Here is a 25,663-nt window from a genome sequence, read left to right on the forward strand (position 1 = left end):
TAAGTGTTGTTCAAATATATGAAAACATACACAGTACTTATGGGTGTGGTAAAACATATTTTTATAATGCATTTTCATTGTAAAATGAAAACTTCTACCATGAATTATTGGCTAAATTGAAAATCGGTAATAAAAGGGTATATTTTAATGGACTGAGTTTAACTGTTTTTTTTTTCTTTTTTCTTTTGCTATATTCATGTAAAATGAAAAATTGTAACAAGAAAATAATGGTCTAAAACTATAACAAGTATTTTTCTCTTAAAAATTATATATTCTACAGCTATATTAAAATGTTTTTTATAAATGCCCTTTTTGCTATATTTTTACACAAAATAATATGCCAGTAATTCAAATAAAGTGCAAAAAAGCATTCTTTAGTGCAAACATAATCAAATGAATCATTTATTTAATATGATCAAAGGACAATGAATGTGGCATCTTTCACACCAATTAATTTTAGCTTTTATTTATTTATTAGACTTGTTTGTTACCTATTTTGCTTCGAGGTGACTCACTTTTAATTGTTTTGCTGTCAGAAGGCATTATTTCATTGCTTTGGAAAGTTGATAATGCATCTGATCAATGGTTTTTCCATTATTGGATAACTTACTAAATGCTATAATTTTTTTCCACATAGGTACAAAGCGGAGGTGGGTTGCTAATTTTTTTACTATCAGTTTGGGTGCGGTCACATGCTCAGAAGCATTCAGGTGGGTGGATGGAGCCTCCCGCCGCTGCTACTACCGATTCGGCTGATCCAGGCTGAGCTGGCAGCAACCCATCTCTGTTATAAAACACTTGGTCATAATATTTGTTTAAAATCAGGTAAAAATATTGTGAACTGCTGCTTTATTTGTAAAGCTAAATATATATTTTTAACTATTGCAGAATATTGAGATTACATTTTAGAAATATGTTTATAAATCAGGTATTCAACAGACTATTAGCTCAGGGAAAGGTAAGTTATTGTTTGATTTTCAGAATAAATATTTGCTCTCTAGATAAAGTTAGCTTATTTAATCTGAAATATTGTTACTTTTTATGTTAAATTTTGTTTCCTAAGCAATTAATTTATTTTAAAAATATTTGTCCAGTTTTTACTCAAATATCTAAGGCAGTTAATAGTGGCTACATTTGCACATCACACCAAGCTATCATTTGACTTGTTTGTGTTTGGTTTAATGCATTGTATGAATGCAATTCCTGCAGTTAATAAAATATAGTTTAGCATATTGTGTGAACCCATCAGTTGTACTTTAGTCAGTATATCATAACTAAACAAACTATGGCTGAGCATGATGTCTGAATTATTGTATTAGAATAAGTGCAATAATAATATTGACTACACTGTAGAAAAAAATGCAGAGCTAAAGGGAAAAACCAGATTAATACTGATCAGCAGACACAGTATTTTATAATATATATATTTCTATAGTACTGCTCTAGCATTCAATACCAAGATCAATCTCCCATAACCTAAAAGTCTTCTACAAACAAACCAAAAACAATTTGATGTGATATAATGCCCCCATAGATAAACAGGGTAACTTCCTTAGGAAGGAGATCAACTGATTAGGCAAAACTACAGATAAGACTTCTGTTTGTGTCTATCCAAGCTCTGTATTCGTCAACTTTCAGTAGGACACAAAATAAAAGTTTCATTCAGTATGTTAATGTAGAAAAATAAAGATGGAAGAGGTGATTTACTGAAGTGAAGTATCTCACACAAGACCATCAGGATTATCAGCAAGTTCTTAAAATATTTCAATTTTAAAACTTGCTTACATATAAAAGTACCAGTGATTTAAAATCATCTTCTTTGACTTACGTAATTTTATATTTACAGTCTTGTGTTGCTTATTGATACCTACGTACTATGACTATTGTACAATTTTTAATAGATGGTAAGGTACCTTCTAAAACTGGTTAGCATTTCAGGCTGATAAGCATATAAAATCATGATTGATTTGATTATGGAGCTATCTACATGCACGGTTGGTACTAAATTCCACACAGAATTTCAACAAGAAATTCCTTTTTTCCTGTTTCCTCTGTAATTTTGGTGTAGTTTTCCTTGTTTCCTGATCTTGATCCCTTGATCTCCCTCTCTATTTTATAAATCAAAGATGCCACACGTCTTCTCGCCATTTTCCTGTAGCTTTTTGATTATTCTGAGGAGTGACTTTGGTTTTGATAAATTACGTGGCTGCTTTGGGAAGGGGCAGATTTTTCTTTACCTGAAAACCCCACAAATATAATAAATGAAAAGCAGTGAAAGGGCCAAAGGGCATTAAGTCTCAGTTTTAGTATATGCCAATTGATCAGCAGGAAGGAGTGTTGTTTAAATATGGAGGCAGGATAAAAAGTAATGAATGGAAATGAGAAAACTAACCTAATAATGAGAAATTATCTAACAGAACAATTAATTAATGGACGGCTTGCCTTCAGAATTGTGGGTGCTCCATCATTACTTGAGAAGGGGGTTGGACTAGAAGACTTCCAAAGTCCCTTCCAAATCTATTATTTTGTTAAATATTCTGTTATGTTAAAATATGAGACATGAAAACAACTTCTAAATATTATATGTTCTTGAAGTCTCATTAATTTGACATTTGTGTTGATGAAGATTGAACTGTTTTGTGTATACAGGATTTAATCTGAATCAGCTACCAGGACCAAAGGTTTATTCTTCTGAGCTTTTGGGTTTATGCTGGAGTCTATTCTCAGGGAACTTCTCTCTCTCCAGAATGTGCCTGGAGTCTTGTGCTCAGTTCTCTGGAAAGTTCAGGGCATTGTATCACCTGCCAAACAAGAAAGAAAATCTTAACACAGTATTTAGTACTTGTTGATGGAACACTTGTCATAGTGTTGGGTCTGGAGATTGTTAAGTTGGTCTTCAAATTAGAGGCATTTTTTGCCCCAAACTCAGTTTTCAGTGTGGGTTGATGTATATTTGTTACAATCCACATACTTCATTTTCACCCAGGATCTGTTTCTACTTTCCTTTCACATATATTTCACTCAAATATATACTTTTTTATTTGGCTCTGGCCACTTTTATATAAGAAGCCTCAACATTCAAATACAAATGCAGTTTTGATCTGAATAACAAACAAAAACCTTGTGCACATTAGTTAATGTCATGCAAAGTTTGAAATCAAGGGTGACAACAAGAGCTTCCCTTCTTCTCTGCCTTTATTCTTTCTCTACCAATTAATCCAGGAGTGGGGGAATTAGTCAAACATTGGCCCTAATAATATTAATATTACATTTAGTAATTAAAAACTTCTTTTTAGATTCCATAGGTTAAATGGATGAAGATTTAGATAAAGAAATAGCAGCGTATTCCTTACAAAACTCCTCAGAAGCATTGCTTTCTATTCAGTTACTAGATTTCAAAACAACATTTCTGGAGGCAGTAGAAGAGTTGCGTATGAGAAGGGTAGGTGCATTTATTATTTATGTTTAGAATTACCGGTATTTTCAAATGTTAATGCAGTAAAATCAACAAGATGAAATAGCTAATAAGATCTATTAAAACAAATTAAAATAGCTCCATTCCTAACCATCTCAAACTATTGGAAACCCAAATCAAACAGAGTAGTCACTGGCAGAAAAGTATTTCCAATTCTCTTCTGTTCTTCATATTCAGACATGGTACTATAATGTCTCGTGTCACATGAGAATTAGATTATCAGTCAGGAGGGACTATGACAATTCGCCACAGCCAACTCACCATGGCCAACATGCCATGGCCAACTCTCCATGGCCAACCAGCTGCAGGATAATTCACTATAGGACAAGAGTTACACTAATATTAAAGAATATAATCATTAAAGAAAGGATGCTAAAAAGGGGACAGAATGAAATGAGAATGACAAAAAATAAAAAATAATAATTTATTTTAAATAATTGAATTGTTAAATTGTCCTGTGGTGAGTTGTCCCATAACAAGTTGGCCACAGTGAGTTGACTGTGGCAATTAGACCCATTCTGCATCCAGGAGGCTACTACACTACAGCTTTTTCATATATAGAAATAAAAATCTGTAATGAGTCAATAATAAAAATGAACAGTATAAGGTATGCTGTTAAATGTAAATTTATTCAGTTAGATACTGTATTAGATAATATAACTAGCTTTCATGTGTCAAATAACAATTTAAAATGAAATTCCTATTGCAGTAACTGTTTACAATTCATGAATATGAAGAACACAGAAAAGGCATTGAAATATTTTGTAACTTCTCTGAATAAGGAGAGAATCTGAGTGTCCTTCATTCTCTTATCATTTTTACAGTTGGAGTTAGTCCAAAATGTTTCTCTGCTACTCTGTTTCCATATTCTTCAGCATATTTTATTACTTTCAATTTAAAAATAAATTTTATATGCTAGTCTTTTCTGGTTTGACATCTTTGTATGTAGTGTGAGGAGGTATGGTAGTATTTTTCCGCAAGAAAGAACTGTCAGTAATGTGTTCTTTATTGTTATGAGAGCACTGTAGCTGAGAACATCAAGGAATGACACACTGCTGCAGACATATTGTTATGTTTAAGGTTTTACCTTTATAGGGGACAGTTTATAAAGTGGGCACTTTCTTAGAGGACAGTTTCTTAGGCACTATTCATAGGACCATATTTTGTTTCTGCAGTGCCCCCTTACATGGCCATCAGTGGTGGGTTTCCATTTTTTACTACTGGTTTGCTCATGTGCATGCTTGTGCGCATGCTTGTAGATTGAGCCTCCTGCCGCTGCCACTACCAGTTCGCATGAACTTGTCTAAACCGGGAGCAACCCACTTCTGATACCCATGTACCAGTATATGTGTGTGTGTATGAAAGTAAAAACAAAGGAATGGCTGATTGGAATGGTAGTCAGATTTCACATTTTAACCATGCCAAGTGAGCAGATGAGACCTTCCCCGATGGACGCTTGCTGGACACTTGCTTAAATGAATGCTTGCTCTAATGAGCCAGGCAGCTGGGATTGCCTCTCTCCCTCCCCCCAGTGTCTCTGCCTTCCATTACTGCCAGAGGTACCGCAAAAGCATCCAGCAAGGCTTCCGCAAGCTTCCTGTGAGCCAGGCAGCTGTGATCATCAACTCGCTTCCCCGGCCCATGAGTTTTTGCACAACCCTTCCCTGCCGCGCCCTACTTTGACTGCTTTCCCTTGGCTAATGGATCCTGGGCATTGTGCTGCAATGGAGAGGCCGGCATGAAGGAAGGACGAGGAACAGGGAAAGGGGAGAAAGCAGCCTCCTTCCCTCAAGCTGGCCGCTCTGATGCCCATTTCTCAATTGCAGCACAGCTCTTCTGCCCACAAAAGCCTCGTCTTTGATGGCCGGTACCAAAAGGCAGAGAAAGAGCTGCTGGAAAGAAAGCCAGTCAGCCCAGGAGTTGGGTACCTTCTATGTTTCTTAAATAGATAGAGTGTGATTGTAATTTTTGAACTTGTTGAAAATTTGTCCTTTTTTCTTTTTGATTGAAGTCCATTTATATTCCAACTGATTGTTTTAATTATCAGGCTTCCGTGTACATAAAATATTTCTGAAGATCACTTTCCCAATTATAGAACCATTGTGTATTGTAATAATCTTGTAAAAAATCAAATCCACAAAAAGATAACATTTAAATGGTGAATATGAATCTAATCACCAGACTGCAAGAACACAAGTGACCGTTCAGATGGGGAGACCCAAATTCATGGGTAGCCTTATATACAATGAACAAAGACCCATTCAATTTCGCAACTACAATACCCAGGACAATGATTGAAGCCTTGGAAATGAATCCCTTGTCAGTCAACAGGAGTGCTGGTTTGCCACCAGCTTACCACTAAATCTGGTGACTGACCCAGATTGGATCTTGCTACATTATCCTGGGACATGTGTATTTGCCTTCATTTGTAAATTATAGTAATGTTTATTACACTTTCCTAGAAGTGTATGATATACTTAAAGTTAGTGACACCAAGATAATGCTTAAAAAGTTAGCAGGCTCAGTTTACAACGTCAGGGGGACAATGTACTCTGGCAACTCTCTGGGTAGAAAAGTAACTGTTTTGAAGATGCTCATCCTTTCATGTACTAAGCTTCCATTTATGTGGGACTGAAAAATATTGTTGGAAATACACATTGTGCATGAGATTCATGCTTTGCATTCTTGCCATTCTTGCTGTAATTAAAATAATCTTTTAAAAAATCAGGTAAGACTGATAAACAGGGCCGGATTTAGATGAAAAGAGGCCCTAGGCTATTCCACTTATGAGGCCCTTTCACCTCCCATTTTTAAGTTTGTAAATTACATGAGAGACAATAAAATACATCATTACTGTGATATATATCAATATATATCAATATATATATATCAATATATATAGCTGGCCTCCCGACGGCCTCCTGCTCTGCGGCAAAGGCAGGGAGGCCAGCCGCCTCCCCTGCTGCGCTCAGCTGCCTGGCTCGGCCCCCTCGCCCTCATCTGCCTGGCCGCTGGTGGGCTCCGCATCGACGGGGCGGCTACTGGGAGCGGCCGCGCATCTCCCCCGACTGTCGGTGCCGGGAACGTGGGCAGGCTCCCCAACTGCCACGGCGCTGGAACGATCTTAACCAATACATTTTTATGTTTGTTTATTAGTCGTATGCGTAGAATTTCTCCTTATTTTCGATTCAGTATTTTAGTGTTCACTGTTTTTAGAATAGTGTAATTTTAATTTTGCTAACAATTTGAATGTAGGCCCCTCTTGCTCTTGAGGCCCTAGGCTGAAGCCTAGTTAGCCTATAGGAAAATCCAGCCCTGCTGATAGATCCCTAGTAAAGTATTACCGGAAGTATTACTACTTGAAGATTTACTGCCTATGGTACTGCAAAAGTACACAAAACTCATGTGCTAACCCAGATATTTTCTTTCTCTTTATTATAATGACACCGCTACCCTTTAGCATTTCTCAGAGCAAAAACACTTACTAAATTATTTGTTACAATGATGCCAGCAAAACATCAAAAATAAGTAACATACATAGAAAATCCGGTTCACTAACTGTGTTAGTCACTGACCATATCAGTTGTTTAATATTTTGCTTCTTTTTTTTACTATTGGTATACAGGGATCCAAGAAGGAACCTGTTTTTCTTCTTTTAAGACATACTATAGTGGATGTTAAACTTTGAAATTTTCACTAAATTTGGACAAGTGGTTACTTGAGGAACTACTTTATGTAGGGCACCCTAAACAGACTATGAATCGATACGTCTGGAAATTGTTTGGTTGGGTAACAAAAAGAAATAGATATGGCAATTTTGTAGGAGGTGGATTATGATTTTGAAAAAGATAGTAAAAGTACGTAGTTTGGGCTGCTTGGATATGAGCCAGCTGTACGGTATTCCTAAATCTGTTCAGGGTCAAACAATCAGTGGGCTCTGGACAATACACTGCCTTTCTTGTAAAACTACAGCCTGAAGCAAGCATTTTACAAAAGACTTGACACTTTCTAAAGGTTATAGAGAGTAAATAAACCATCAAATGACTCCTCTTTTATTATTATGGTGGTGTTTTTGTAAAAAAAACACTTAAATTCTTGTAGTCCTAAGGCAGCTAATAAAACAGCAACACTTGTAAAGGTTTTATATTGCTTGTTATCTTCTTAAAATGATATACATTTTTCTCCTAAACAGAAGAAAGTTTTCTGGTTAAAGAGCAACAGAACTGTTTGTTTCAAGGCAAAATAAATTCAAAGTGTTGTATTTATAATAAAAACACGCAAGCAGGCAAACAAATAATACTGGTGATTTTAAAGAAGCCTTTCCCTTTTACTTCAAGATTAGGTTTTTTTAAAAAAAAACTTTTTGAGATATTTTTTATGTAATTATTGAATTTCCCCCCTCAAAAAAGACAATATTTACTTCCCTTTCATGTACTATTTTAAAGCTTCAAGTTTCCAATTTTTTTACTGAAACAAGTTTAATCCAAATATATACATAATTGTAAAAAATAATAATGCTTGTCAAGTTCTATTCAAATGTCTGATTATTAACACTTTAATGATATACATTTAATTTTACTGTATTGATCTATTGTGCTGTGGAAAAGATCAACTTGAAATAATGTATGTGTTAGATTGGGTAAAGGTGGCACAAAAGGCTTCAGTAAACAACAGCTCCTTAATTACAATTACTTCACAAGTCAAATAAACATCCGGCTGTGGAATGGTCGGGCAGCATCCCCTTTTAAAGGGATCTGTCAGACCTCTTAGCCAATGAGATTCAACCTCTGTTCCAGCCAGAACAGAGGACCTTGGTGGAAACTTCTTGCAGCCTGTCAGCGGGGGGGGGGGGGGGATATCCAACAATATAGCTTCTAATGTCTGATGCATATTTAAATTCCAGAAAAAATATTTAGCTTAAGCTATAGACAAAGGTCGAAACACCTGCAGATAAGAACAACACTGTGCAAGAAATTCTGTGGAATTTCTGGAATCCGTAGGCCAGCTTGGAAGGAGCTTTGGACATTTTGTATTTTTGTGATTAACAGTGTTGCAGTTATGGCTGAGATTAAACAGTGTTTATTACTGGCTGTGATGCAATGTAATTGAAACCACTGCACCACTTTTTTTTTGCTTCATTTGCTTTCTCTCTAGTTTACACTAAACTATTTTTTTTTAGAATTTAAATATGCATCAGGCATTAGAAGCCATAAATTAGTTCAACTTGATCTTTGGCTGCATTCCATCTCTCATCCAGGCTTGAGTTTCAAATCCTTATAGTGAAATGTTGGTTTGATAATTCATCAGTTCCTCCAAAGGGATTGTGGGAAAAATTTACAAAGTTTTTCTACCTTCCATCTTCTGTTCAACAGGCATATGTCAACTGACATACCATGCACAGTGTCAGACTATTCCTGCAGTTCCCAAATATTTAAAATGTCCCAACGCGCCTCTGTAAGTTTTGTGTGTGTATCTAGCACACGAACTCACAGAAGCACTTTGGGTCATTTTAGATATTTGAGGGAAACAGCAGAACTTGTCAGACAGTACATGAATTTCTAGATTAGTAGACACAATGCAGATTCCTTCATTTTTGTTATAGCACATAAAACCTAGATCTGGAAAAGACTCTCAGATTAGTTTCTGTTTGTTTTTAATCTTTCTTTAAACATTTTAAATAAAATATTTAAAAAGAAATACTTTTTAAAAAAGACAATGCCAGGCCAGCTTCCTGTGTTCTTACTAAAGCATTGGTGGGAATGCTTGGCAGCTGATAAAAAAATGTGATCATTTCAGGATTTGTGAGTAGATTTATCAGATCGATGAGAAGTACTCTTGTTTAGGAGTTCATTTGTAGGCATAGCAAATAGGCAGCCTGAAGATAAATAGATATGGACTTTTCTTTAAAAAGATCACTTATTTGTAATATTGAGTGGTAACATTAGCAAGGATGTTATTTCAAATGAGCTTTAAAAAGTTTGCAATCTACAGTGAGTTAAAAACATAGCTGTGTCCTTCCGTGAATTTTGCTTTGAGACTATGAAAGAGGCTGAATATATACATCTCATATGAATTATACCTTTTGTCTTGCTGTAGAAAGGGCTTGATGTATAAATTTCATATTATCCCCTTTGTTCTTCTAAGTTTATCCTGAATAAAGAAATACTGTCGAAATACATGCAGGTTGTAAAAAGAACTTCATGGACTAGTAATTCTCCTTCCATTCCATTTCCTAGAAAGATTAGGGGAACAGGTTTCCATAAATTCATTTGCAAATGTTATATTGGGGGGAAGATGTCAAACCCAGCCATGGATTGTTTTAATCAAAAAAAGTCACCATGTTCTTAAATGTATTCTCATTTGCATAAATACAACTTTTTAGATTTTTAGGATGATAGAGTAAGAAAATGCATTGACATAAACAAATAATTTTCAGTGTTAAATCAATTTCAGCCAGGTTATTAATCCTTTGAAAACATTTTAATAATAAAGCTTATTATATAATATATTACAGCAATGATTTTGTTTTAATTTTGAAATTAGGATTCAGAAAACCTTTACGAGAAACAAATTAGCAGACATGTTGCTGAAAAACAGGACCTTGTATGGCAGAAGGTGGGTGACTTGGTCATAATTTTTGACCTTATTATTGAAGTTTAAGAATAAGTAAAAACTGATATCTGAACTTTTTAATATACTTCCACTAAATACTTAATATTAAATTTAGTGCTTAAAATAATTAACTGGATCCTAAAACTGTTACATGTGTTTAAAACTTTACTTTTAAAATCTGGCAAAACTAAATCTGAAGAAGCTGTATTCCAATGCCTTTTTTTAAACTTTCATCTAACCCAGAAAAATTTGAATATAGTCCAAGACTCAAGATTGCTACTGTTTTGAATAATCTAATTTCTTTGCAAAACAAATCATACGTTGGAACTGAAAGAAAAAAATTAAAGTGTTTCATACTTATTGGAAGATTATCCTATTGTTGCTTCTCTTCCATACTAATTTATAGAAAATATATGCCTCTTTTATCACACAAATAAACCAATCCTTTTGCACCTTGATTAGAAAATAATTGTTATTCTTACCTAATATGGCTTGCTTAAGCTGTTATTTATTATCTTTTTTTGAATCATCATTATGAACTAAGATTAAATTGTATGAAAATTAAATATTAATGTACTAGTGGTATGGTGATAATGATGTGTTTACTATTTTGTATTGGACTTTTATGTTTTGTAAGTAGTCTAGAATCACTGAAATTACGGTACCATAATACCGTAATTGATGAAACTTTTAAAAAATGTACTTAAAGGTCAGCTTCATATATTAGATTTTAAATTATTGTCAACAAATAGGAAGCTGTTCAGCATGAGAAAGAAGCATTAAAGAAGCAGCATGCAGAAGCCATTACAACTTTAAAAAAACAAGTAAGATACTTTTTTCTTCAGCAAAAGTTATTATATTTGTGAACAGATTAATTTTAGCTTTATATGTAAAGTAATATTGCCATATTAATTCACAAGATTTTGGCTACAATTGACACTTTCCTTTTTATATTGAAATCAGTTGGAAGGAGAGCAAAAAGGTAGTATTTGCAAGATGAAATGTCAGCTTCTGTCTGGACTAGCTTGTTTTATATAAATTGTCAGCTTGTATACTCTCATCCATAGCAAAGAAACCCTTCAGTGACAAATCAAGAGTTATACTTTATAGTAATAATATTCAGCCGAAGTCAACTTTATATATATAAGGTAATATATGCGGCCAATAAATTTTACAAATAAATAAATATGTTGAAAAGAGTAGGGAATGGATTTGCATAGGTTAATGGCAATGTGGTACAATAGATGATAACACTTAAGACCATTCCTTTGGGAAGGATATATGTGCTTGGCTCAGATTAGAATCTTGCAGTTGATTTCATTTTAAATAGTATAAAAAGTTATTAAGAGACGCAGATGAGTTTACAGGGCACACTTTTCCCATTTGTTCCCCAATATAAGTCATACAGCAGGTCGATCAGGATCATATCCCTCTCATAACCAAGCCTACATTTTGATCAGAATGTATCTAAATAAATAAGAGTATCCAACATTACTTGGAATTAAAAGTTTAACACTCCAACACCTTGACCAAGGAACATAGGTTTGAGACTAAATAGTAATTATCCAGACTTGTGTGCCCAAATTTATCTTCTTCAACTGCTGCTTCATCATTGCCACCTTTACAGATGTGAGGACTTTCATTATGAAGGAGAGATCTCAAACACCCAACCCAATTCTAACCTGTTGCAAAAGCTAGGATGAACAATGGTCTAAAGAGCAAGCAACAAGTCTCACTCCTCCAAGCAGTTTGTTAATGTTGTCAGATTACAATTGTATATAACAATAAAACAAGCCAATGCGATCCTATAATCCTTGGTCAAGAGATTACATTAGCAAAGCACTCAGTAAATGGGTCATAGTAAGCCTCAGGATTTCACCAGTCACGTTTTAGAGAACGCTTCTATTCATCCAGAAGTAGACTGCTGGACATACTAAGCAGATTCCGTATACTATGTTAAAATTCTCTCAATATTTTTGAAAAAAATACTGTAATATTTATTTTATTGTTTATCATTACTGTATTAAATTAAAAGTTATATATAGACACAGAATGGAGATCCTGCACTTTTTAATAGGATCAGGACAGTCTACCACTTTCTAATCTAGTATATCAAAAAAAGATGTAAATATAGACAATTCCTGCATATTAACCTCTGACTCAAAGAATATCCCAGTTTTCCTGTGGGGTCGAGGGAGGGGTTACACATGGGATATAGTCACAGCCTGATTGGTCCATAGACTAAGGAAATTTTCTTAAATGTTCCACCTTTCCCTATTGGCTCCTAGTTTCCTCTCAGTCTTTTGGTCCAAACACTGTTTTGGCTCCTAAGTAGGAAATATTATATTGCTCAAGTATTCATCAAAAATTTATTAAATATTCAATTTGATTAATTGACTACTCTAAATTCTAAATTAATTTGATGCTGCCCCCAGGGACTGTAGTTTCTGTTCCTGCCTGGCATTTCCTTCCTACTTAGCGAGGTGAGGAGCCTCGTCCGGTTCCCGGGTCAGCGGGGGTGACGGGCTCCACTCAGCAGCCATGCGGGAGCAAAGAGGAGGTTTTAAACCAGCGGGAAAGCATTCAGGGAGGAGTAGAACGAGCTGCGCTTTTAAAAAGGCAAAGCGCGGCTTCGCCAGATTGGAGCCTAGGACTTCGCCAGAGAACTACTAACAGTCGGCGCGAGCTGCAATTTAAAAGGGCAAGCCGTGGATCGGAGGACCTGTTCAGCAGCGTGTTCGGAGCCTCAGTCACCATTTTGATTGGCCACGTGGAGGCAGCCATTTTAGATCGCCGCATGGCCTACACCTGGGACCTGCATCGCAGCCGCTAATCGTGGCCGGCAGGTCACTAACTGACACCTCCTCGCCTCAGCTTCCAAGGGCCCAGGCACCGGCTGGAACCACTAGTTAGCCATTTCCACTCCAGGGCACATGAGTAATTATGATGGCGGCAACCAGATCTGAGCACCCACAGGTCTCCTGTAAGACCCAAAGTGAGAATAGGGAAGGGGATGGTGGCAAGCTCAGACCCAGGGCCGTGACCTCCAAGCCTTTTGCCACCCAATGACTCTCCAGAGCCACAACTAGAGATGAACAGCGGCAACAATGAGTCCTGGAGAAGACAATTGCTAGAGCTAAGAGTGGGCCCAGAACTTTAGACCTGATCCTAATAACAGATCTAGGTCTCCCATCAGGCCCGCCTCTATTCAATCTGGCTCTCCACCCAGGGGTTTTAGCCCTTCTTCACCTTCAGTTTCCCCTGCTAGGCCTTGCAGGCAATTGAGACAGGAGGTTTCCCCTTCTCCTCCGGCTTCCCCGGGGGTTATCGAGGGTGATGGGGGGGATCCCTTGGAAGGTTCCTCTAGAGATTACCATCATTCTTCTGGATTGGCTCCCCAGGGACCCCCTGCTCCAGGCCCATCACAGGAAGACCTGGAGGATTTGGAGGCTCCTTCCTGAAAGCATAAGGAGGCTCATTTCTACAGCGATTACAAGGAGTATTGCCACAGGTCTGTCCCAGAGGGAAAAGTCCTCCCAAAGTAATAGGACCTCTCTGTTCCTCTTAGACAGGACCACACCAGGCCTGCTTCCCCTTCCATGGTCAGTGAGGGTTCCATCCTGGGTGAGGAGGCGCAGCAGGACATGGGGTTTTACACAAGGCCAGGAAGACCACTTAGGGGACCCGATGGTTCCCCAGCCTAGGGACCCAAATATGGCAATATTTTCTAATACTGCTATGAACAAGGAGGAGGTGACTGCTCCTTTATTGTTTCTAGAGGTGGTCAAAAACTAGTGGGCCTGGCCATCCACTTTTCCCAATCCAGGGAGAAGTGATAGCTGCTTCTACAATATGGAGCAAGCCTTTGCTCAAGCCTTTTAACTGCCAGTGATAGACACACCCATAGCCGCCCTCGTCTTTTCTTCCTCTGAAGTGTCAGGGGATGCAGCCGACAAAATGAAGCCGGAGGACAAGCAGGGGGAGCTTACTCTACATAAGAATTTTAATGCTTCCGCCTGGGGGATTAAATCTGCTGCTGCGGCTTCTTACTTTAACCGCATGGCCGTTATGTGGCTCCGCCAACTACAGGACTGCATTCTGATCCAAGATGAGCAGCTGTTACAGGACATCACCAAAATTATAGCTGCCACACAGTTCTCTGCCGATGCTATCCTGGACTCCATTAAATTTGCTTCCAGGACGATTTCCACCTCAGTGACCTCTAGACACCACCTGATGGACCTTGCCATAAATCATCTGCTGGTCATTTGGGGTTGTAGAACCTGTCCCATGGGCGGAGCTTGGGTTCAGTCACTATTCCAACCTGTTCATGGTCCCAAAGAGCTCGGGGGGCTGGAGGCCGATTCTGGATCTCAAGCACCTGAACTGATTCATCATTTATAGGTGATTTAAAATGTCGTCCCTCAGGTCCATTCTCCAAGGGATCCATCGGGGGGATTACCTGGCCTCTGTGGACCTCACAGAGGTCTACCTTCACATCCCAATTCTGCTGGCCCATCACAGATACCTATGGTTCTCCCACGGAGATCACCATTACCAGTACGGAGCTTTGCCCTTTGGCCTAGCCTCAGCCCCTTGAATGTTCATGAAGGTCCTGGCAGATTGCTGACTCACCTGATGGGCTACAAGCTGATGCAGGGTCATTGGACAGTCTTAGACCTGTGCCACAAGATAAACTGGCTAGAGCTGAAGGTGGCCGGCCTAGCCGTCCAACACTTCAAAGACTTGATCGTAGGGCATTACATACTTCTCCTGACAGACAATGTTGCCACAAAAGCCCACATAAATCATCAGGGGGTACCCATTCTCAGACCTCTGGCTAGAGGAGCTGAAACTCGAACATTGGGCGGAGAGACACTTAATATCTTTGACTTTGGAGCACATCTCGGGCAAAGCCAACCATTAGGCCGACTGGCTGACTAGCGCAACAGTCGACAACGGCAAGTGGCAGCTCCAACCCGAGTTATTCCAGAAGATCTGCCTCCAGTTCGGCACCCCACTGGTTGACTTGTTCACCACACTGGCGAATGCCCAACTGCTGAGATTCTTCTCCCGATTCCAGACCAGAACCACGGAGGGCACGGACGCTCTCAGGAGCAGATGACCTCCAGGCCTATTATACGCCTTCCCCCCTCTCCCATGATACTGGGGACCCTGAGGAAGGTAGTAGCAGAGAGGGCACACATCATCATGCTGGCTCCGTATTGACCCAGATGGCCTCGGTTTGCAGGTGTCATCCTTTAAGCTTGAGGAAACTGGGAGCCAATAGGGAATGGTGAAACATTTAAGATAATTCCCTCAGTCTATGGATCAATCAGGCTGTGATATATCCCATGTGTAACCCCTCCCTCTCCTCTACAGAAAAGACACATTCAGGTAAGGACCAACGTTCTTTCCACTGCGTGTCCCAATAGCACACAATATATGCTGCCTTTAAATTGTTTTATTGTATTAGTGAGGATAATTAGCTCACTAATGGCTTGCATTCTTCATCTGCCACAAGGAACTACATCAATAATTACTCTGAAAATTCTGAATTGAGTCCAGCAGCCCCTTGGAATTACGTGGAGTTTTGCATGAATTGGTCATAAAATGTGCTCTGAACTTCATCTAAATGAACCATGGCAACATCTAATGTTTGTGTAGTATTATTTTCAGCAAACTGTGTTTTTCTATTGTGACTTAGATGAAGTTCAGAGCACATTTAATAACCAATTCATGCAAAACTCCACGTAATCCCAAGGGGTTCACATACTTTTTCTTGCAACTGTACTTGCACAGAAAATGAACACATAACTCCTAGGCTAGACTACAGTGTACATTGATCACAAAATATAGTTCAGACATTTTTCAGGTAATCAAAAAATTGTCTAATTTGCTTTGTAGAAGTTCAGAAACCCTTTATTCTAAGGAGATAGGGTCTAAATCCAAATCTCTACCTAGCAAACCAATTCTTTATATGTCCCATGGTCTTCCTCTCACCAGATATCAACAAACAGTTCTCACATGATTTGGTGGATCTGAAAGTTGACATGGTAGCATCCAATCAGTTAATCAGGTTTAGTAAATTTTTCTCTCCTCTGGAAAAGCAGTATTTAGAATTTTAGGAGATTCTTTAAAAAGATGATTTATGATATACAATTTAACTGTTATGAAATTAAAATAAAGCATCTGGATATTAATAATTTAAAAACTATGCTGGTCTATTATGGTAATATAGTTTTCATTTAGTTTAAAACCTTCAAAATTTCAAGAAAGAGTCTTTAAATTTGAAAGGGGAAAATTGCTTTCTTTTTTTCTTCCTGTACGAAGCCCAAAGAAAATGAAGTTGTTAATTTCTAGTTAATGAAAAGCAGACTTTTCAGTTTTATAATCAAATGGCAGCAATGTCACAGAAAATACAACTGGAGAAATGTTTAGATATGGTAACAAAGGCAGAACCATTTAAAAGCTCCAATTTTCTAAATAAGATCTTACAGATCCATAAAATATTGTTTTAACATTCCTACTAAAGTGAAAGGATTAAACAGAAATAACTGCTATTGGAACAGTCCTATAATATATTGCTTTAACATCTGTTGTTCCAAATACATCTGATAATAATCTGATAAAATCATTAATTGTAGTTGGAAATTTGTTTTATTATTTAGCAAAACTATTTCCTGTCACTCTTTCTATTCCATTTCCTTGAAAACTGGTTGGAGTAATAGTTAAACTGTTGGATTTGTGGGGAGACCAAGGTCCTAATTTACCCTCAGCCATAGAAGTCCACATAGGAGAAGTATTATGTATACTCCTATTGTAAAAAGTAGGATATAAATGTAATTAATAAACATATATAATTTTGTACAAGTAGAAAAGTATTGCATTCTTCCATAGATAACCATTTTTGGAATAATAAAATGTTGGGGCTTATTCATATCTGATACAGTTGTTGAGGATTTTGTTCTTGTAGAATTTTCAATGAAGACTCTGTTCTCATTTGGGAAAGCAGATTCCTTTGCAGTGCAAATTAATACATTTTTCTGGAAGCTTACAATGTAATTACACTTTATATTAATTAAATAAAAATATTCTGGTTTGGCTAAAATGTTGAATATTGTTTGAACATATTGTTTATTTATTTTTCTTCTTGACACAAGTTTCAAGCAAAAATGATTGCTATGGAGGAAGAAAAGGTAATATGAACACTTGTGTAATTTACTTGTTCAATTAATGAATGTACAATTAGCGTTGGAGTATTTAAGTGCTTTGTATGGAAGGTACTAGCAGGGGCTCATTTCTTACTTTCCAATAGGAATGAGTATAATAACTGATAAGTCACACTAAGAATATTGATGGCCTTTCAACAGAGCTTCCCAAATGTTCATGAATATGATTTCAGAAGGAAACATCAGCTATATTCCTAAGAGTACATGAAATGCTTCAATGAATCTAGGCTACCATTATAATATTTTAAAAAATGATTTGGGGTTTATTTATAGTTTAAGGTCTATTAAAAAAAACATTCTACATTGTAAACTCCAATGGATTCTTAAAAATAGTAGGTATGTTACTATAAAAATTGATTTGTGAGATGGGAAGCTAAATAAATTCAATAAATAAATAAATTGGTACTAATAAACCAGCCATTTGAGATTTCAGTCAAAATACAGTCTGAAGAAATAATTATACAATGTTTGGATTGTTGAAGTTTATATGTAATTACTTGAGTAAAGCTAATTTTTTGCAGGTTACTGTAAAATAGTAGAATGTGTGAATATAATTCAGAAGCTGACGGCCTATTGTGCTATTTAAAGTGCCATATATTAAAAGTAAAAATATCAGATTTTGCAAAACAAAACAAAACAAAAAATAAAGTTGGGGTAATAATTTCCTTGCATATTAAGACAGAATCAGTACAACAGAAAATCCCATTCAGTAACTGTATTCAATACAGAAAAGCATAAGCATCTGTAACTGGCTACAATGATGGAAAAGTGACTTGTCTGACATCACAATACAAATTCTGTTTTTTATATTTGTATAGTAGCATTTAAATTACAGAGTTTACATCATGACGTCCTTATACACATTGTATTAGTTATTCTCCATGGAATTCCTTGGGAACTTTCTCAAGTATGTGTGCTTACAAAATAATCATACACATCTATATTCAGTCTATTATTATTTATATATAATGATAAATAATTTTTAGAAGTCTTATTCAAGAATGGCATGATGTAAGAAATATTTCTTTGAAGGGAAAACACCTGCTTGCTGTGGAATCAAAAGAAAGAGAAGTGGAAGGGCTGAAAGAAACATTTAAAAACTTGCAGGTACATTAACATTGAATTCAAGGTTTATTTATTTAGGTCCTGTCTCTATAGAGTAAAACAGCGAAAACTATTCATGATGGGTGTAGCGAATCTGATTTTGCTGGTTAAATGAAAAATAATATAATATGAATCCCTACTCTTTTCCCAGTCATATGATTAGTAGGTTTATTTTTTATTCATGTGTTTCCTGTGTTAGATTGAAAAGATTTGTTCTGCAAAGGGCTAAGGAAAACAACCTACTTACTAAAAAAAATATCTTCCCATTGTCAGTCACAACAAAATGTTCAAATGTTAAATAACTTTCATGGAATCTTTGATCTTGGAAGCTTTTGCTATGGTCAACTTATATAAACTGCAACAAATGTGTACAACTGATTAGAATGAGAGGCAGTAACAGGATGGTCCTCTCCAAAACAGTGTACACCAGTGGTGTCAAACTCAAGGCCTGGGAGCTGGATTTGGCCCATGGGGTCCTTATATCTGGCCTGCGAGGCTGTCCTGAAAACAGTGAAGGACTGCTTCACTGTTTCTCTGCCAGTGAAAACGGAGCCTGTTTTCTCTGGCAGAGTGCTAGAGCTGCCACAGGCGCCCCTGACATAAGTGACATTGAGCTGGCCATGCCCACCATGGCCACATCCACTCGGGCCTCCTGAGGTCAAACACAATTCTAATGTGGCCCTCAATGAAATTGAGTTTGACATCTCTGATGTTCCCAAATACATACAATAAATGCAGAAATATATAACAGTACATGCATTAACATATATTTTGTAGGTTTTGAAACTGTAATCATGGCTTATTGTGGCTGTAATTTTTCTGTCATCATGTAAATACAAGAAATTCTTCTGATTTCTAATATCAGATGTTTTATTCTTCATACTGGGAGATATTGGATCACTATTTCTTTCAAGAACAATTAACTTATCACTATGTAAATGCTCTTCAAGGCAGTGTTCTAATGGGTTAAGTCCAAAAAATGCCAATCTCTTAAAATTTCATTTTCTCTCACTTCTTTGAAGAGTCATAGGATCTATCTATTCTCCACCACCAGATTTGAAAGGATGATGTTTTGTGACATATCTCTGTCATGTTAGAGCTTGTTCTGATAAATTTTGAACATAGCATAATTCTATTCTCAAAGAAAAAAAATATCATACACATGACTTGATCAGAATCAGACACACAACCTCTGTCATGAATGATACCTAGCACATCATTTCTTGCACATTGTTGGCTCAATGTATTACAATATAACAGCTTTCTTTTTGAACTGTAGATATATTCTGATCTATACAGGTGGTAATGGTAAGATATTGGGTTTGTTGTTCGTTTACTATTTATCACAAAGTCTATGTATTCATTCAGTGTCAGGTTTCCTCCTAGATCTCCCTCTCAGAGGCTACAGTATATCTTCCTTCAACTGTCCTACTAGTTGCTCTGTTTCTTTTCTCCTTTTACTCTAATTCTCTCCCCTGTTTCTGGAGAGAGGGGGGGAGAAGAGAGTGCAGAAATAAAACAATTGACTGAAATACTGCAGTGTGTTCAGCACAATTTGACTTTCTTCTGGATCTGCTTAGTCGAACACTCACTGCTTCTTCATTGGGGGCAGAATGTTTCTCAAGATTTTCTTCTCTGTCCTTCTCCAGAGATGAGGGCTTTGTCACTGACAGCTGATTCCCTCCTTCCCTTTTGGGATCTTGGGTGGAGCTCTAACTCATTTATAGAAGCTGTCCCTGGATTTTTCTTCTCCCTTCTTGACCAGAAACTTACAACTCTGCACACTTAACTTCTCTCTCGACGTTTCTCCACTTTGTTCACTTCATGCACAGACTTTTCCTCTCTTCTCATTTTCTCTCTACTTTTTATCTAGACTGGCAGCAAACAAGGAGGTGAGTTCACCCCAGAATTCTAGTTCCTAACACCCATATATCAGGCTGGACCAATGGGACACCTTTCTCAGAATCTTCCCACATCACCTCTAGCAAGGAGCCTAGTCAGCCCATCAGACTTTGTAATGGCAGAGCTACTTTTCAAGGCTAAAACTGAACTGCTTTTATTCACCAAGTATTGTATGCTGACTCACACCAGCCGAACAACAATCATGCTAAGCCTATATGCCACAGAGTGGTACAGGATATATGTAGATCTCCAAGTAGTTCTGCCTGGACAATAAGAACCACGTAGCTAAAAAAGCCTCAGTTAACTTCAATGCATCAGTAAGATCTTTCTATCTTTTGTCTTTTCACTATTTTTTACATTTGAGAATGAATACAAATCTGTTTAACAGTAAACTGAAGACAAAAAACACATAGTGTAAATCAGAACACGGTTCATATTTGGGAAAGCCAGAAGTACAAGTTGAGATTTCTAATCATCTTCCATAGAAGCAAGGTTTTTCCTGTGATGGAAAGATTCCGAAACTGAAGCTCTGAGAGCAGAACATCTCAAAGAATCTCTAAATACTAAAGCATATTAACTGATTCTGAATGGACAAAGGCAATGCCTTCAATTTATAAAATATTTCTATAGGTTGTGATCAGAAGCAAGTCTTGATAAGTCTGATTGTGTTTGGACTGCTTTCAGCTGAACCATAAATCTGATTGATGTAACAAATGTAGAAATTTTTCAAGCCAGATAAAATCAAGCATAGATTCTTCTCATAGACTAAGATCATATTCCTCTGAGGTCTATTGATTAAAATGTGGATTTTCTTTTAGGTGTCTATTATGGGAAAGATAATCTTCAATTCACTCTAGCTAAATTGCTTAGAATGCACATTATTGTGATCATTTTAAAAAGCTAATCAAACCTTGGATAGTATGAGAAAAGCTAAATATGGCTAATTAACTGTTACTGATAAAAGTAAAGTTAAATCAAAATATGATGAAAACTTTAGGAAATATTATATTTATTTCATGCTCTACCCTTATTCCAGTGAATTCATGTGTTTTATTCATGAGATGGAGCTCACAAATTCATGTAATATTTAAGGAGATTGCAGTCTTCAAATTTTGAGAACTCCTAGTTTAGAGATAGCTTTACAAAAATGAAAAGCTCTTTCTCAAGAAGGCAGTGAGGTAGAACAGATATAATTTTAGCAATCTTTAAGAAACAATAGTAGGGTGGACAAGATCTGAAACATTTCCATTTTAAATACCAGTTCCCCATTCATTCAAATAATATTTGGGATCAATAAAAATAATACTGAGTGAGAACATAAAGGAAATTGTTGATTTCTGACAACCACAACCAAAGAAAGACTTACTTTTTTGTGACGTTTCAATCTTCTTGGTGAAACAAGAACTGTTCCGCTGCAGCTCTGAATACAGAATTTTAGAAGTCATCTCTAATATGAACATCTTATCTTGCTCTTTTTATTTTTGAAGTAGACGTAAAATGATTATTGCAATTTGTGAATTGCAATATAAATCCAGTTGTATCTGGAACTTAATCCTGAAGTAAATAATTTTTTTCTTGCCAACAAGAATAAAACTTCATAGAGAGACTTGTTTAAAACTCCCAAAATGTTTATGCTAGAATAATTAAATTTAGATTAAAGTGCTTACTTTATAGAAATTATTACCTGGATGTTTTCTTCTGTTTTAAGTTTAAGAAAAACAAAATCTGTGAAGCAAAAAAATAAAAAGGATACGTATATGGAACCAGAGTAACTTCTCACTATTAAATATTTATATCCAAATGTTAAGCCACACCTTGACATGAATATAGGAAATTTTACTAAACATTTATCTTTTAAGCATTATTTATTTATGTCCTTTCTTTTTACTCTGCCACAATGGGAAAATGTTATCTGCCATTAATTCTGTACTGATTACTCTTTTCCCATTAACTTTATAAATAGCTTGGTTATTTTGATGTCATTCTTTGTTTATTTAATAATCCAGTTAATGCTGAGATTATTGTAAAAGCAAATTCCTTCACATTGTTGACCTTCTGTGCAAAAGGCTGAAAGAATTTGTTATGCCCTGCTCAATTCATGACACAGCAGAAGTGATATATAGTGTACTTCATGGTTGGGTGAGCATGTTACATAGTTTTAAAGTAATAAATGCTCCCTTGCTTTTCTTAACTAAGATAAACTTGGGAAAAAATCAACTAGTGGTGGAATCTTATTTAAACTGATTATAACAAAGTCTTTGGAGTGAAATACTTCTAATTTTGCAGCTCAGTTGCACTTAAAGTAGTTCACATATTCTATAATATAGAACATATTTGAATATCAGAAAACATACAGAATCACTTCTTTTCTTTGCTGATCAGGAAAGTTATCAGGCTTCTTTTATTCAGAATAGAAACACGCTCTTATGTAATTCTGATAGCAGAAACTATAAGCAGATGGTTTTACAAAAACTATTGAGAACCTGCACTTATCTTCCCTGTTACAACATAGATATTAACAAAATCCCACTTACTAGCAAGGGAAGGAGCTGCTTCTCCAATGCATGTTGTTTCCTTCTTGCCCTATTTGTTCTTCGTTTCTAAGCACATGGACTAGAGAAATCTTATTTTTCAATTTAAGAATAAAAAATATCTGAAATATAGATTAATTATTATTTTATTGACACAACTGACATTTATTCTGGTGAATGGGTTTAGCTTTAGCTTTCTTTGAACATATCATTTGTGGAGATATTGGCTTGTAATCTTGCAGCTGCTGATCACAATATAGGATTGATGGTACTAATAGTCTGCCATTTTTAATGCAAAAATGTGAAAGGTTGGTCATCCATATGTCCATCTTGTATCCTACCCTATTCTACCCAACCCTGTCCTGTCCATTTATTTTTCTATGATTCCAAATTTGGAATTATTTTTCCTTGTTTCAGATTGTTTATAGATACTATATGTTAACAAAACTAGTTGTAATTCTGGTCCTGGAGAGACTTGTTTTGAAAATTCTGCAAGTCAAGAATTATCTATCCATCCTTGATAATTATTCATTGTTGTTTAACAAGCGTTATTTATATATTGTTCTCTTACTTTATGGCTGCTGAATTTGCTCAGGAGACTTGGCAAGGGATTGGTAAAAACTTTTCTGAATATCCAGATGTAGTTAGTGTACAAATATTATAATCTGTGTTGTTGCATGCTGGCTGGGACTGACAGAAATTTGAGTGCAGAAGTATCTCATTGCCACAAATTAATTTAGCATTTCAGTGTTATACAACTGAGAATATTCAAGCAGATATTTTTTTCCAATCAAGAAAGTTAATGCATGGAAAATCATAAGATTCTTGAATAAAATTTTCATGACTGACATTTAAAAAACATAAATTATTATCTTTACTTCATCAATATGCATAAAGTATGAAAGGAGAGAAAAATATTTATTCATTAAATTTGTTTGCTCGCTATGGGTTGACTTTTTCAACTTCTGAAATTTCTTTATCATGAGTTCTGCATTTATGATGGACTTGTTTTGTCACTGATTCTTTATTTATTTATTTTAATCACAAAAGAGAAGACTTGGTTGCGCGTAATAGCTTGCTAGCTGATAGACTTTGGTACTAACCCCGCTCAAAATATTAAATTTGTAATCATTTCCTAAAAATAGCATAATGACAAATAATTGTTAATTGATATTAAATGCATTAACATAATTAAGTATGCTAATTAAATATTGATAAAACTATTTGTTTTTATTATAACAGATTTCAAAATATACGTTGCAAAAGAAGCTTAATGAAATGGTAAGTGCTATAAGGAAAAAATAGAATATTAATCTCTTGTTGAATGAATGAAAATTCTATTCATATGAGATCATTAGACTCATGGATAGGTGTTATTTTGGAAGCATAACTCTTCCTCTGGTCATGAAAGAAAAAGCTGAACTGTATAACAAACATTTTGCATTTTATGTGAAGTAATTGTAATTAAGAACTCTTGCAACATTTAGATTATACATATATCACTGACATTGGCTGGTAGGCAACTCAAGCAGCTTTTTATTGACTGCTACGGTAATATTTCTAAAATTATCCAAGAAGTATTTGATTTTTTTGTTGTTGTGAAATTCTCATTTGTGCATTCTCATTTACCACCTTTCTTTGTAAAATAGAAATATTTTTAATAGCAAGAGGATACAGGAATTAAAGTAATGTGCCTTGATAAATCTTATTTTCCATTTGGAAGGCAGTATTTATAACTAAAATATGCATACAATTTTATTTGAATTTTATTTGAATTTTCAGTTTAAAAAAGGGAATATAAAATACTGTAGTGTTCTTCTTCTTCCACTATTATGCAGAAAAATAAGAGTCATGAACAGTCCACTCTGAATCATGCTTCAATTTAAAGAGAGCTTTTCAAACTGCTAAGCTTGATTGACTAAAAGCTGTGAAAATTCTGCTGCTGCTCAACTGGAAAGAACAAAGATAATATTGTCAGACCATTATAAATTGTTATTTTAATTAAGAAGCTCAAAACTAGAGTCCAGTTTAGCCTTAAGTACCATGACATTTGTACAGAAAGTCATCTTCAACGCTACAGTGGTTTAACACAAAATATGGTGAAATTGAATAATATGTCCTTTGACCTGAGAGATAAGGCTACAAGTTAAAGATCAAAGGCAATGTAAAATGTGTTTATCCTATTTCACTTTTAAGTTAGATTCTTTATTTAAGTTGTGTTCTACTACTCACACTCATACACACAAAGATATGGCTGTTACATATTTTAATTCTTAATTTTACAAATAACACTTTATTTCACTTTTACTTTTACTGTATCAGATATAAAGTAGATTTGGAACTTATTTGATAATTTCTTAATATGTTAGAGTAGAATAGAATAGAATAACAGAGTTGGAAGGGACCCTGGCGGTCTTCTAGTCCAACCCCCTGCTTAAGCAGCAAAGCCTACACCACTTCAGACAAATGGTTATGCAATCTTCTTAAAAACTTCCAGTGTTGGAGCATTCACAACTTCTGGAGGCAAGCTGTTCTATGATTAATTGTTCTAACTGTCAGGAAATTTCTCCTTAGTTCTAAGTTGCTTCTCTCCTTGATTAGTTTTCACCCATTCTTGTTCTACCCTCAGGTGCCTTGGAGAATAGTTTGACTCGCTCTTCTTTGTCGCAACCCCTGAGATATTGGAACACTGCTATCATGTCACCCCTAGTCCTTCTTTTTCATTAAACTAGACATACTCAGTTCCTGCAGCCGTTCTTCATATGTTTAGCCTTCAGTCCCCTAATCATCTTTGTTGCTCTTTTCTG

General features: G+C 35.9%; 1 protein-coding gene across 1 annotated transcript in view; it reads left to right on the top strand.

Annotated features, from left to right (window-relative positions):
• The first annotated feature begins 3,275 nt into the window (after positions 1–3,275).
• CCDC73 (coiled-coil domain containing 73) overlaps positions 3,276–25,663 on the top strand; it is a 46,392-nt gene continuing 24,004 nt past the window's right edge. Inside the window, exons 1-6 of the mRNA XM_032224169.1 lie at positions 3,276–3,442; positions 10,019–10,090; positions 10,840–10,911; positions 17,251–17,286; positions 18,352–18,426; positions 24,099–24,137. Coding sequence (XP_032080060.1) covers positions 3,311–3,442; positions 10,019–10,090; positions 10,840–10,911; positions 17,251–17,286; positions 18,352–18,426; positions 24,099–24,137 — 426 coding nt within the window. The 5' untranslated portion in view covers positions 3,276–3,310. The remainder of the gene's footprint in view (positions 3,443–10,018; positions 10,091–10,839; positions 10,912–17,250; positions 17,287–18,351; positions 18,427–24,098; positions 24,138–25,663) is intronic.

Source organism: Thamnophis elegans, chromosome 1, assembly GCF_009769535.1.
Source record: "Thamnophis elegans isolate rThaEle1 chromosome 1, rThaEle1.pri, whole genome shotgun sequence".
Classification (NCBI taxonomy): Eukaryota; Metazoa; Chordata; class Lepidosauria; order Squamata; family Colubridae; genus Thamnophis; species Thamnophis elegans.